Genomic DNA, 14627 nt, shown 5'->3' on the forward strand with positions numbered 1-14627 from the left:
ATACAGAACTCAATCCAAATATAACTTTTTAGGTAGTATTATTGTCTCTGAGTGCAATTTTATTTCACTTCCTTTTAAAATAATTCTGCTAAAGTATCTCTGTAAAAAAGTGTTTCAATATGTTTAATGAACACCAGTACTCTGGATATTTTCAACTTCATTAATTCTGAGTATACAGGGCCACTGGAGTTGATAAAAAATTATAATGACCCTGGTTTGGTGCCCTCCTAGCTGCCTGTTCCTCAAAGGGGTATTGTCCCAAGATTTCTTTCCTTATGAAGTGTCCCACTTGCATCTTTTGTCAATGACCTCGACTGGTATGGAAAACTTCCACTTATATTGGACTAGCTAGCTCTAACATTTTGAAACAGTGATGACTTACTGTTGTAATATGGAGCTGTGAAAATATAGTTGTTATTATCTAAACTCCTTTTATAGAAGCTGACTTCATAAGTTTCAGCATTTTCCAACCAATCTTCTCCTGCCCTGAATACAAAAAAATATTAGTGATCAAAAAAGACAGAATCTCATTAAAGTTGTGCTGCAGGTTATTTTCTTTTAATGTTTCACGGTTGGAAAAAATGTCAGATTCATTCTTCTAGTCCTCAGATTTTGTCAGTTTTCACCGGTTAACTGGTAGGTGTCATTATTTAAAAACAAAACAAAACAAAACAAAAAACTTTTGAAAAAAAAAGAAAATAGTATTCTTGGAACAATATGAATCCCGTCTCATCACTTTTAGATATATAGAGTCAAATATAACTGCAACACTACTTACAAGAAATTCTAAACCAACTTTTACAGCCCATGCTATCTCTTGAGCTTAATCCTAAAAGATTTAATATCATTAATAACCCCAAAATAGGAAAGAAACTGACCTGAGGAGTAAAATTTGTTGTTATTTTCACATTTGGGGGAAACACAGAATAAACCAAGAAAACAGATAAATCTACCATTTACCAGTATGTCTCTACTGGTGCCTTCACTATTCCCAGTTACTCATGGGGGTGTCTAGTTTATTATAAATCCAATTTCGTATTCCCTTTTTGTCCTCTGGTAATGATACATTTTTCTCTCTTGAAGTCCCTGGACCATTTGGCCTGATCTTAGTTTAAAAAAAAATAAATCACCTGTTACTTTCCAGTATTTGCAGCCTGCCAAACAACTGGGTGCTTGGGAGTAATTAGGGATTAGCAGGGCCCCACTGCTACTACAAGGGCATTGCCTTTATTGCTGTTCTACACTGATTAGAAACTTGGATTGCAAGGACCTGTCATGAAAATAATGTTACCAATCAGTTTGAAGCAGTGACACAGGTAAAATCAAAGAAAAACAAGACATTCCATTCATTTCCTAACTATCAGTACAGATTAGACTGTAGAAGACTGTAGTTTTTCATTCAATAAATCCACTGTTTAACATTCTACCCTTTCATATTTCAAAATTATCATATTATACTATTTTATAATAATTCTTACCTTTTGGGGAATACTCTAGTAATTCCACCATCTGTAACAACAAATTGTGCAACAACTCCATCACTGTAAAAAAATAAGATTTAAAATGAAAACTCACTGAAATTCTCACAAGTTCCTATGTCAAGGATTGCCATTAAAGTGTATAATTGTGAATTAAATACCTATTCTTTGTAAACATTAACTGTATATCTGTATATACACACAGATGTGTATTATTTTAAAATCAAACTATGAAATGCATTAAAAAACTCACAGTCAATAAAAAGAATACTTACAGAGACATTTTACTCCAATAATTTCGGGCAAGTTCATCTGTAAATCCTGCATCCAGCAAAACTCTAATGACCATATCGGTATTACCTATCAAAAGAGTTAAGGCACTCATCTGAAACCATATGAGATGGAGTTGCATTAAAGGGCAAAAATGAAATTCTGAGTTGTCTAGTCACAAAATTTGGACTATTTCTATTAGACATACTGGCCAACTTCAAATTACATCAATTAATTAGTGTGAAATAGATTGCTCTCACACTGTTGAATTCACTTACACATTTCCTTTATTGTATCCTAAAAAACTTATCCTTGTGTAATAGGAATAAGTAAGGTTATAAGGGTATAGTTCCCAGCTTTGCAAAACCTCTATTTTAAATCTGGAAATATTTTTAAAGCATGTTTTTAGTAAAACACTTTTTATCTTTTTAAGGGGATGTCATGTTTAAATTTCTTTAAAAAGGTGGTTTGAAGTCAGTGCTTTTCAAGTATCTTTTTCAATACCACTTTGGAAGAGAAAGTTCTTATAGTATATAGATTATTCCTTTTGAAAAGCATTTTTAGCTTTTAGTGGTATTCATTCCTTTAGTTAACACTGTTTTCTTATTAGGGAGACTATTTTTAAAGTAACTTAATTATTAGGGAAAAAAAAAAGAAAAAAGCCAATTTTGACATGTATTCCAAAATGAAATATAGAAATACGTAGATAAAATTTTGGAAAAATTACTTATTAAGCCCTGTTGTTTACTACAATATCACTAAATGTGTCCTCAATATTTGCTTATATAGGTAGTGAATATTAAATTAGAATTTTTAGTTATTAACTGCTTTAGTCATTGGAGGTGAACACTTTCATTTTCAATGCTGAATCAAGGGATTCAAACAAAATTTCAGTCAGTCAGCAATGTGTCAATGAATAAGATCACCCTACTAAAAAGTACCTCAAACACCTACACATACACACAAAAATAGCCTTTTGTGAGAAGATCTCATATCTAAGTGCACATTCCTCCAGTTACATGGTCTAACAGAGAGATCCTTTCTGAACTGATCAGTGATCCCTGACAGAAACATGTTAAAAAAACCTGAGGAATGCAAGACAAAAAAAAAAAAAAGTTTATTCCAACTATTTATAAATTACTAATAATGCTAAACAGATGTATGTGTGCAAAACCAAATCCAAACATCAAATTTTTCATGAGAACAAGACTTAAATACCTTACTGATGGTTCATTCAAAAGTGTTTGTTCTAAACAGAGGTTAAGGCCCTATTTCAAAACATGAATCCCAAAGCTCAGGGTCACCACTGCAGCAGTTACATGGATCTGTGGTCTTGAGCTATTCAAGCCCGAGTGAGATCTCTTTAACCTATTTGTGAACCAGTAATAGAATCTCCTTATCTTTTGTTCTAGTTGGCTATTTTGGTTCTGGACTCCTTTACTTAGTTTGGAATAAAATGATAAGAAAGCAGACTGAAGATTTCATTACAAGAGTTTGAGTCAATTTGGGACTTTGGCTTATACGCTGAAGTGAAAAAATATAAATTCAAAATATTTGGAGTGTATTAAAAAGAATCAGTAGTTATTCGATGCTTGAACAGAATGCTGAGAGGAATTATGGAAAACACTGGATGCAAAATGCCCTGAAAACTTTCTTAAATAGAGCCAAAAACTTGCAAACTAATTTTACAATCTCTATCTTGGATAGAAAATCCTGACACCAGATATATTTCTACTAAAAAACCAAACCCACAGGATTTGAGCATGACCTCTCATTTATTAGCAAGTATTTTTCTAAGGAAAACTTTCAGTGAATTGAGAAGCATACTTACATGATGAACTGCTTGGAGTATTTCTGTCAATAAATTCATTGAAATTTAATAGAAATTCAGTGTTGTTTTCTGATTTTTTTACATCATTACAGTATTCTCTGAAAAACAACAGAATATCAGCCTTCTCAGATTTGTTCCCTTTGCTACTAAAGCAGACAATTCTAAAACCCAGTAGGATTGTACTACTATGATGAGGAAGCTGCCACTACTGTGCCAATTGACTGCCACGTTCAATACTGAATAACGACTGTAACAATTATTTCAGGCATTACAGAAAATAAGGTGTTCAAGTGCCTGCCTAAATCTGATTTAGAGGAAAACTGCATGTATGAAAATAGGGCATAGTTTCCCAGAAAAAACTCAGGACTGTGAAATTAGGAGATCATAATCTGTAAACTAAATATAAAAATGCCCAGTGAATTTAAACAGCTCCTAGGTTAAACTGTACTGGAAAGTACAGAGCCTGCTGGTGAAACATAGTCACTTCATGCTCAACTAAGGCCAGATCTATGAACCTATTACCCATAGGACTTGGAAGAAGTATTAAAGGCAGTTTTAATAAACATAAACATATAAACACTCTTTGTTTTGACATATGCAAAACAGATAAACAATAAACTATTCTTTATACCATGTAATAAAACACTATATCATTAGGTAATTCACTCAATGCAAGCAAGCAAAATAAAAGTCACTGGGTATTTTGGAAGTAAACATTGGATGGTGAGTGGCGTTAAACAACTTTAATTAAAATGTAGAGAGTATTTAGCAGTCAAGCAGAGGGCTCTCTTTTTTAAATGAGCTTTTAATATTTAATGAATTTTACTAACAAAAGAAGTATGTTCAAGTATTTCATATGACTAAGATGTCTTATTACCCTTTATTTATGTCACCACAATCCTGAAATACTATAGGCAGACTTTGCCTTCCTATACCAGTATTCACATTTAAACAGAACCACATATCAAACATACTTTGTTGATGTAGGACAGCCTAACAACTAGGGATTTTTTGGAAACTGCTAACTGGTACAACTGATTATCAATAACCTCAGTCTTTCAGAAAAATAAATTAAACAGTTAAGCTGAGATACATTTTAAGATAGAAGAATTTTACATACCATCAATCTAGTAATGGAAATCAATCTATTAATTGAAATTTAAACATATATAGAAAATTATCAGATGAGTAAGGAATGCAAAAATTCTCAACTGATCTTAACTGTACAACATTTCCTTTATATATCATAACTATCTTTTAGACACACAATTTTTAAAAACTGTTTATCATACTAGGTTTCCCTTGCAAACATAAATTTAAAAGGCCAACAAGGTCTGTACAATTTCACATAAAAAGCCCCAGGGAACTAATGAATTTAATAAATTTTCAATCACTTAATAATTTTTATGTTCAATTAATCAAAAATTAACTCATCCTTAAGTGATAGAGAGCTTTGAAACCCTTCGTCTTGAAGCTGGGAAACATCTTGACATAGGTATTATGGAACTTATTTTAAAAATGAGAGCCTAAGGTACAAAGTTGTAAAATCTTAAAAGTCAGAACCATAAGAAATGAACTCACATGTATAAGTTTTCCATTAAAAAAACTATATCAGATTTTACATCTCTCTTTGATTGATATAAACAGGAATCAGAGCCTGAAGATGCTATTTACTTTCCAGCAAGAAGATAGACAATTTTTTACCAAAATGAAACTTTATTGGTCAAGTCTGTATTTTTTATGCGCCATTAATCTGATCAAATGCCTGTTTGCTGAAATAATACTTATTATTGGGAAATTAACTAACCTTGGTGCTATAAACGTATAGCCAGCTTCATCAAAATGATCAAGCTTCAGTGTTTCTGAAACTACAAAGATGAAGAGTAAACACCAAGTAAGTGAATTAGGATTTTTGCCATCATTTCTCTTCTCAAACTACTAGGTTAACTTTGGCATGCATCCATGAATTTAGAAAGAAATGTTTATTTTGAGACACTTTCCTACTAATATACTGTGTACATCTCAGTATTTCACAGTATAGGAAGCAATTATCTTATATACAACATACATCTGGAAACAAGAAGATATATCTAACAATTTGTTTAAAGGGGACATTTAATTAGCATGACAACATGAAAACATATGAGATGTTTTCATTAGAATTACAATCCGATACAAAGAAATATCTGGGACACTAATTTGTTAGAAAATGAAGAAAAATTCTACTACTATTTTCTGCGATACACTTTAAAAACTTCAATTGTTTTAACATCACTGTCAATCCTACTGAAAATAATGGTTTTAATAGCTGATATCACTGAACATTGATAGGACCAGACAAAGAAGGATTAGAGATTAGCAACATATTGAAATGTGCATGAAAACAGAAAAATACTTCACTTTTTTTCCCCTTTCTATTGCTATGGTACCCAATGATTATGGAGAAAATCCTGAGGTGAGTAATACAGAGGAGAATATCCAGTAGGAATAGGAATATAAGTGAAAAATATCAACTGCAGTAAACAGAAGGAAATTGAGCAACAAGAATATACTTGCCCTTTTTGATTGTGACTATCCATCAGAAAGAGAAAGCAGGGAAACAGAAAAAAACAGGGTAAAGCACAAGGGGTCACAAACCAATATTTTATTCAAACAGCCCCTTGAATAAAAATATTGTACATAGATAGATCAAAGGTTCAATTTACATACAGCTATAGTCTGGAAAAAAAAGGACAAACATCTCTGAAGACTGAAGAATATGCCCTTCTCACTTATTTCTCAGTACCTTCTATATACTGTGGCTATTTCAAGGGTCTGTTTTGCAGGTTAGATTGATATAAGTGCAAAACCAGAAGATCTAATCCATCAAGATAACCATATTCTTTCCTTAAAACTTTAATTTTAAACTGCTTACTATTGGACAAAGTTACAAAATAAATCACTGATTATTAAAAAGTTGCCATATCCGACTTCATATGCAGGAGGAAATGGTAGAGGAAAGTGATATAGTGCTACCAATTTTTCTCTAAACTAACAGTATTTATGTCTGTCAGAGTTTCATTGTGCTTTTCTAACTTTCTATTTAACTACATACTTGTTCTAAGTATAAAGTTAAAAGGCTGTGATAGGTTCTATTTCATGTACTATCTAGACTACATATAATAAACAAATAGCATTTCAATATTGACAAGTGTAATTTCTAGCTATCTCTCCAGAATTGGTAAATGGCTTGAAATTAGTCTAATCTAAAAACAGAATACAAATGTCCACTAAAACTATATGTAAAATGCAAAATAAAAGCCTAACTGCAAGCCAAACCACACAGGGCTTTCACACTGCTTTATTCCTACAGGCAGCAGAGGTCATCTGCTAAATATTATATAGTAACTAAAATACAAAAAATGCTTTATTATCATAGTCTATATCACTACATTTTGCTAATAGAATGAAAAAAACCCGGTATCCAGACCCTTAAAATGACAGCAACAGAGGATACACAAAGCAATGATTCTATAGGCACAGAGCAAGGAGGAAGGGATTGTCAGTGGAACTGGGGTACCTGCACATATTCTATTTTTATAGAATATTTCTTGCACCTTGAATGTTACAATGGATTAGAATCATTGCTGCAGATTTTGGGTACATCATGATAACATCAGTGAATTCCACAAAAGTTATGAATTTCAAACATTGCTTTTTAAGTGAATCTGAGACTTGGCAATACTAGACAAAACCAGGAAACCTTTACAGTACTTACATTTGGCTTGAGTTATTGGTTCTTCTATTTTGGCTTTAATATAATAAAAGCTGTATGATGGTAACACCAATGCCAAGCTGCAATAGAAATTAGACAAGTAAAGCAATTATGTTATTTCCAGCAGTTTTCCACTTTCAGCTTCTCTGTGTTTTGAAAGCAATCAATAAGTTTGGAGATTGGATCATTATGAGATGAGATGATGAGATGAGATGAGATGAGATGATGAGATGAGATGAGATGATGAGATGGTCACACAGTGACATACCAGTCTCACACTTTGTAAGAGACATGAGTAGGTTTATGTCAGTCCTGAGCTTCCCTGTATTTACTTTCATTCTTATTTATATTTTTAAGTATAAATGCATTTTTTAACAGATAGGTAAGGAATTTCCAAATAATTGCAAATAAAAAAAAAAATAAATTATTTCTTGTATTTCCCTCTGACACATTTAACATCCCAGTGTAACATGTACAGTGATCGCTGACTGCAAAAACATCATTTAGTACTGCACAGATTTGCACACATAATTTAATGAGAGAATCTCCTTCCACTAATAAAGCAACTATCAATATTCATTAGAAAATGCATCTGGCAATACTTGAATTCACATTATAGTCAAGATCCAAAATATGTTTTTAATCATGCAGTCACCACTAATAACTTTTGAGCATAATTGTGTAATATCATTTTAAGACTTGCAGAGATTTGCCACATATTTTCTTTTAGGTTATATTTATTTTTGTTCAAAACATATAAGACTATTTGCAGCTAAATTCAATATATATGTAGAAGAGTTCAGGTCTAAAAAGGTATGTAAAGGACAGAAAGTATGAGTAATCATTAAATAGGTATCATCATCTGCCAGGTCGCATCCTTAATTTTCGCACTTGGATTTCATCTGTGCAGAACTGCAACAGTTTCTAATGGATACCTGCAGAAATTAACATTAAAAAAGTTTTACAATTGAGCCATAAAGGAGCTGACCTTTAATGGCACATTTGCCATTTAAACAGAATGTGAGTGAGATTGCTGAATATTTAGTGATAGCCTTCTACCAATTCTCCTCTAGGGAAATCAGTGGTAGTTTACCTGTCATTAACAGTTACTGCTAGCAGAAATTGCTAATTAAAATCTATAATTTTATGTTTAATAGGTTTTCTGTAACGATACTCCATGGATTTATTGCTGTACCTCATGCCAGGGAGCTCAGGAGGAACCAAGAAGTCATATAAATCAAATGTATTTCTCTAAAGATTGCTAGATGGCAGTCTGATAAAAAACTTCATTTTCTTCTATAAAGATAGAGGCAGTTCAACAGAAAAATGGGATGGTGACTAAAAGATCCTAGGTTTACATTCTCTTGTTAAAACTGATTTGTTTGTTTTTATATACAAATTAATGTTTGCATTCTCAGGGACTGTAACCTGGGATCCAACTTGGCTGAGGACTACTGTAATTCACCACAACAAAAACAGACTTCTGGTAAATATTTGACTCAATATTTGTACCATGAAGTTTTGAACTAGAGTAGTTTAACTTTTCTGGGACTTGGTAAACCCTATCTTGTTTTGGATAATGTAGTTTCTACATTCTTTCTAATGTTACAGAGCTGTGTGCTTAAATGATTTTGAAATAATATACAGTGCCAGTGTTGCATTCAAGGGGGGATGTTTTTGCCCATTATTTCATTTGATCCTGCTGCCATTGACCAGGTAATTTTTACATACAAAGCAGAATCCATGCTAATTAGTTAAACTTGTCAAAAATAGATTCAGATTTCAGAGATAACCAGTAGCACAGCTCCTGCTCCTAAGGTCCCATATGAAGGTTAGAAAGATCATGTTATAAGCAATGACTGTGACTGAAAAGTGTTTACATAAAACAGGTCACATTTTTTTATTTAGACCAAAACATTGCATCTTTCTTTTTAATACATATATTAAAGCAGGTACATGGAGATAGTGTAAAGAAAAGTTGAAATAAGAGGGAGAATCTAACAGAAGGTATGTAAGAATCAAAGCATACTGTGATACAGCAAGTAGGAGGAAAAGTGATTCTTAACATCAATTATAAATAATGTTTTTTCCTACATAAATCTCAAAAATTGGACAAAAAATGAGGTTCTAGTCCTTAGAGCAACAAGGAAATCTGTAAAGGAACCCAGAAAATCCTACAGGCCTGAATACAAAGATCATCTTGTCCTGATTTAGCTAGTATAGAAAATGTAATGCTGAAAATATTAACCAAAATAATCCAAAAGAACATTAAACTAAGCAAAGGAAGTCAGTGAAGTGAGTTACCTGTAATCAGTGCCATTCACAGCAGTCCATGTATATGTTCTGTTTCCTTTATCAATATACCTCTATAAAGAGATATTAGTAAAAAAATAAATTTTTAAACTCTGGATCTTCAACAAGTATGACCTTTCTTTAAGAAATACAGTGTTAAATTAAAGAAAAATCTGTCGGATTTGTATTATTTTTTTTTTGCTAAAAGCATGAGTTGAGCTGCAGCTCCTTTTCTTAAATATTTTCCAAATGTATATTTTGCAAAAGAATCAACTATGTAACTATATAACTATATATATATAACTATAACTATATTTATTGAACATTAGTGGAATGTAAATTTAAATAAAACCAGACAAACATGATCTATAATTTTCCCTTTAAAAATCATTACCCAGACATATGCAAACCTTTTTCTATGTGATTTCAATTCAATAAAAAAAAAATTATCTCTTTTATGGATCATTTTGCAGTTAAACTATGAATAGAAAAAAAAACGACCAAAAAATCCCCAAAACTCAGTTGAAAAAAGGCTTACCTACAAAATCTTTAACATCAAAAAACACCCAGTGCCTGTGCTTTCATGTACTGGCAGTACTGGCTAAATGCATTTAAATTTGAATCATAATTACAGGCACAGCTAGGTAATCTTGATTGTACAGACACCCTATGCTGAACTTACATGTGTTTCTAATCTTGTTAAAAGGGCCTTGGATTTGGGAAAAAAATAAACACTGAAGTAAATGTTTATTTTTAAATAACTTAATACATTAGAATAAGCTTTACCATTTGTTTTCTCGTGGTATGAAAAATAGTGTCATATCACAGTCCCACAGTTCCCCATAGATTTAATCATGAATCCACCTGGCTGACATTGTTTTACTCAGTTTTTCACTTTGAAAACTATAATTTTATGCCAGCTGCAACATATTATATCATTATTTTACAATCAGAGTTTTGTAAGTATGCCAGCAATGAAGACTATACAGCTGTTGCACTGAAACATTACAAACATTGGTGAAAGGTACCACAGGTATATCTCTGCCCTCTTTCTTTCCCTGTGGTAAAAGGACAGTGAGAAAACTACCATGACTGTGGAAAAGAAGTGTCTTATTTGACTTATAAATCGAAATCTTCTCATTACCTGATGACTGCTTTTCAGTACAGAATGACAGTGTAAATAATTTAATAGCAATTTTGGAAAGAAAATCAAAAAAGGATAAAAGAAAAACAGAAAAAAAGATGTATATATCAGTGTCTAATGACCTGATATATTTCACATTTAAGGTAAAAAGATGGCTGAAGAGATTCCTAGCCAAGCCTACTTATATTCAATGATGTGCCCATACTATTACTTCAGCTTAAGACTAAGTAGACATTTGAACCTAGTGCTGGCAGTCCCTCCAAATCGGGCACAGGGTCATGGGTCACACACCAGGTATCTCCACAAAAGAAAAGCAGTGCCCAAGGTGGGAGGGAAGGAAGAGAAGAACTGGGCTGTTTTTAAATCCTTTTGTGAGTATGCTTGAAAGCAAATTGGTTGAGACCTTCCTTCAAAGGTAACCCATCACACGTCCTCATACATCAGCTCCCATTTACCTTTGCCTACTTCATTATTGAGTGGTCTGAGATCATCTCATCCCCAGCTATCTCTGCCAAAGAACCCACACATGTTATTGCAGCTTTTGTGACCCTTTGGTTTTCACTACTGCCCACCCCGGCTGCCAAATGTGGCAATGCTTTTGTTCCTATGGCATCTTCTCTGTTAGTTGGAAAGCCCCTGAGGCCTTGGGAGACTCCAGCGCACCCCACCCACACTCGCTACAAGTCCAGTCTCTATGCTGTAGTATGAAGTCATCTCCCAAGACACTGCTGGGGTCAGCTGCAATACAAAAGGAAAGCAATGCAAACTTAAACCAAAAAGCAAAACAAAAAGAACATAAATTTGAAGCCTGAAGACTACAACTGTCAGTTCAGAGCAACCGACCACATCAGCCCTTTTTATAAGAAAATATATGAAGCTATCAAGTGCTAAGTGATCCATGGCTCATGCATGGCCCGTGGTTTAAAGCAGTTTTATTCTGGTTCCAGCAGCCTGGAGCTGGGAGGGTGCAATGGCCTGAAGCAGCCATCATTGCCAGCCAGCTCTGGCTGCTCCCTTCTCTCAGAGAGCTCTGGGTAGAGGAAAAAAATCTTGGGCCATGATGCAAGGGAAGGTGAGGGTAATTCATTTCATTGGCACTTGAAGCATCTGGGATCAAAAGGCTTGGGATATTCTATTCAAACACAGACTGTGGTCTGGCCCGTGTGTAACTGGCACATTCTCACGCACCCAGGGATGTTACATTCCTCCCTCCTGCCCGGGTGCTGTAACCGACTTCAGCATTTGCAATGCTTCCCTCTCTCCCTCTTTGGGCAAAGAATTGCAGGACCTACTGTTTCAGGTCTTTTGTATCAGAAAGCCTGAGAAATGTAAGAACAACCTGAAATCTCTTCAACATGTTTGCCATTAAAGCAATTTCTTGTACAACCCTAACCATGTTATTGTATTTTTGCGACCTTCTAACCCTCCATCTTCTGACCACCTACACAGAGCCCTTTTCACCCATAGGCTTGGAAAGGAACTCCTTAAACAGAACAACATAAATCTGAAAATGTCCCAGCATGGAGTCTCTCCTTTCTGGAGCAGTTTATCCTCAGCACAGATGCCAGCAGGAATTGGGACTCTCTGACAGTGGGTCAGGAGTGACCAACTCTCCCTTCAAGGAACATGCTGGTGGCGTCTTAAACAGCATGGGCTCATGACACAGATGAGGGAGCAGAACTGACATCCAAGAGGGCTTATCTTCTCTGCCCTAGAAAGGGTGTATTTGTTCACCACCCTCCACCAGTGGAACCACTCAGGAAAAGACACATTTTTTTTTCACATAGCGGGATTGACCCAGAGATTGTAAAGCAGCATTGTAAAGCTTTGTTTTGGCATTTTACTCTGAGAAAGCACACAACAGAGTCCTGATAGAAGGTAAGGGGACTGCTGATACAGGTCTCTGCTTTAGAGGAACATGGGAAGAGGTGAAAGGCAGTATGAAGTTGGATACAGAGAATTAGTGTGGGCATGTTTAATGAGATCATGGGACTCCACAGGGTCAAGGACCATAACTTTAAGGTATGCTTTATATCTGGACAACTTAAGTGTGTAAGGTTTGAGTTGACTTGGTTTTCCTCATAGAGATTAATGTAGTTCTGCTGTCTATATGATTATATGATCATCACTATAATCATCTTTCAGCTAAGATCACCTTGCACAGTTTTGAAGAACTTGAGATTGGTGACCTGTCCTTATTTGCATTCCTATTAAATTACACAATCAGAAGCAGAATGCTTTGTCAGATCCAGTACAGATACTAAGAAGCCGAGGAATGGTTATGAGACATCCATCTTTGGGTCATCAGTAAACAAAAGACATAGACCTGTTGTGGTAGATTCAGATGAAGGGCACAAGTATGGTGAGAGGGCTGGAGCACCTCTCCTATGAAGACAGGCTGAGAGAGTTGGCGTTGTTCAGCCTGGAGAAGAGAAGACTCCAGGGAGACCTTATTGCAGCCTTTCAATACTTCTAAGTATGTCTCCAAAGGCCTGTTGCAGATCCAAGTGACCATGAACTAGACATTCTGAAATCACAGCACGGATGAATTATCGAGACGTTTGAGAAAATTCTCCTCCATTTTCAGTCTCATTTAGCAAAGACAACATGGGCTCTGCTACTAATTTTCACCCACGAAGACAAGTAAGTTTCTACCATGTTTAAAGCAAGAATAGACTAGGAATACAAACCACTTTTTTCTGTCAAAGTGAGAACAAGTATATAAGAATCTTCCCTCCATGTAGGATTGATTCAGAGAAGTGGTAAAAGGGACTGCTCAGTATTGGGAGTAGTTTAAAAGTTAATACCAGTTAAGACATTGAATGGAATATAAGTAAGGAATGTGTTGTTTTTAACAGAATAAACCCACTCTATTCTCCAAGGCCTGTTTCCTATCGACTTAACCTGATTAGTTTCTTTCTGCATCATATGTCTTGTGAGAAGGAGGAAATTTCTTCTGGAACATTCTGACACAAGTACGAACAGCAGAGTTGTTGCAATATCAAAGTTACAGGAGATCAACAGGAAAGGACAGCTAATATCATACATGGAAAATTAACTGCAGTTCCAAGAAATTCTGCCAAGTATTGTTAAAGTGTGCTTATATATACGGATGTGCAGTGTCTGCTAAATCATTAAATTAGCTATCTTCAAGATAGTTTATATTCAGAGTAAAAAATTTCAAAAAGCTGTTGTACAACTGTAACTGAGGGGCATACTCTGGCCAGAACTGCTCCTTCAGAACACCAGTAATCATTTCTTCTCATTAAGGTCCCAGAGAAGTAGAGCACAAATGTAAGGATCAATTTTGAATATTTGGTATTACTAGGAAATGTTTCTATGTATTAAAGAAAACAGCAGCAATGTTTATCAGGAACAAGCATTTTGGACAAGAAAATAAAGAACTCAACAAGCTATTTGGAAAGTACATGATATAACTGTAAGATGAATTTCCTTATCCCAAATAGTCTTCATTTATGGCATAAAAATTTTAATTTTTTTCTCACTACTTTCTTCCCATTCAACCACAATATAAACTACCAAACCCATCCTCACACATCTCCACAAGCAAATTAAGCACTTTGTTTTGGGATTCATACAGAGAAGTAGGCTGGGTCCATTTCCTGGTGAACAGAGTGTAAGACCTCATCAACAACTGCCTGATTAATGATGCACCAAAGAAACCAAGAAACAAAACAATTCTTTTTTTCATAAGAACATATTTTTTTTTTACTATAAGCCAGTCAAAATAGCAAATCTAGAGGGAAAAATGGTAAAAACTGTCATTAAAAAATGTTACATCACAGCATTTCACCATTTCTCAGTATTTTTCTGGTTTGGTTTGTTCCTGTAAATGTA

At 34.4% G+C, this 14627-nt stretch overlaps 1 protein-coding gene across 1 annotated transcript in view; it reads right to left on the reverse strand.

Moving 5' to 3' along the window:
• The window catches only part of CACNA2D1 (calcium voltage-gated channel auxiliary subunit alpha2delta 1), a 375571-nt gene that overhangs the window by 25695 nt on the left and 335249 nt on the right, over positions 1-14627 (reverse strand). Inside the window, exons 22-28 of the mRNA XM_018068109.2 lie at positions 9638-9699; positions 7337-7413; positions 5387-5447; positions 3580-3677; positions 1754-1838; positions 1479-1541; positions 383-486 (exon numbers count right to left, since the gene is read on the reverse strand). Of these exons, the coding sequence (XP_017923598.2) occupies positions 383-486; positions 1479-1541; positions 1754-1838; positions 3580-3677; positions 5387-5447; positions 7337-7413; positions 9638-9699 (550 nt within the window). The remainder of the gene's footprint in view (positions 1-382; positions 487-1478; positions 1542-1753; positions 1839-3579; positions 3678-5386; positions 5448-7336; positions 7414-9637; positions 9700-14627) is intronic.

The sequence above is a fragment of the Manacus vitellinus genome, unplaced genomic scaffold, assembly GCF_001715985.3.
Source record: "Manacus vitellinus isolate BGI_N305 unplaced genomic scaffold, ASM171598v3 scaffold_13_pilon, whole genome shotgun sequence".
In the NCBI taxonomy this organism is placed as follows: Eukaryota; Metazoa; Chordata; class Aves; order Passeriformes; family Pipridae; genus Manacus; species Manacus vitellinus.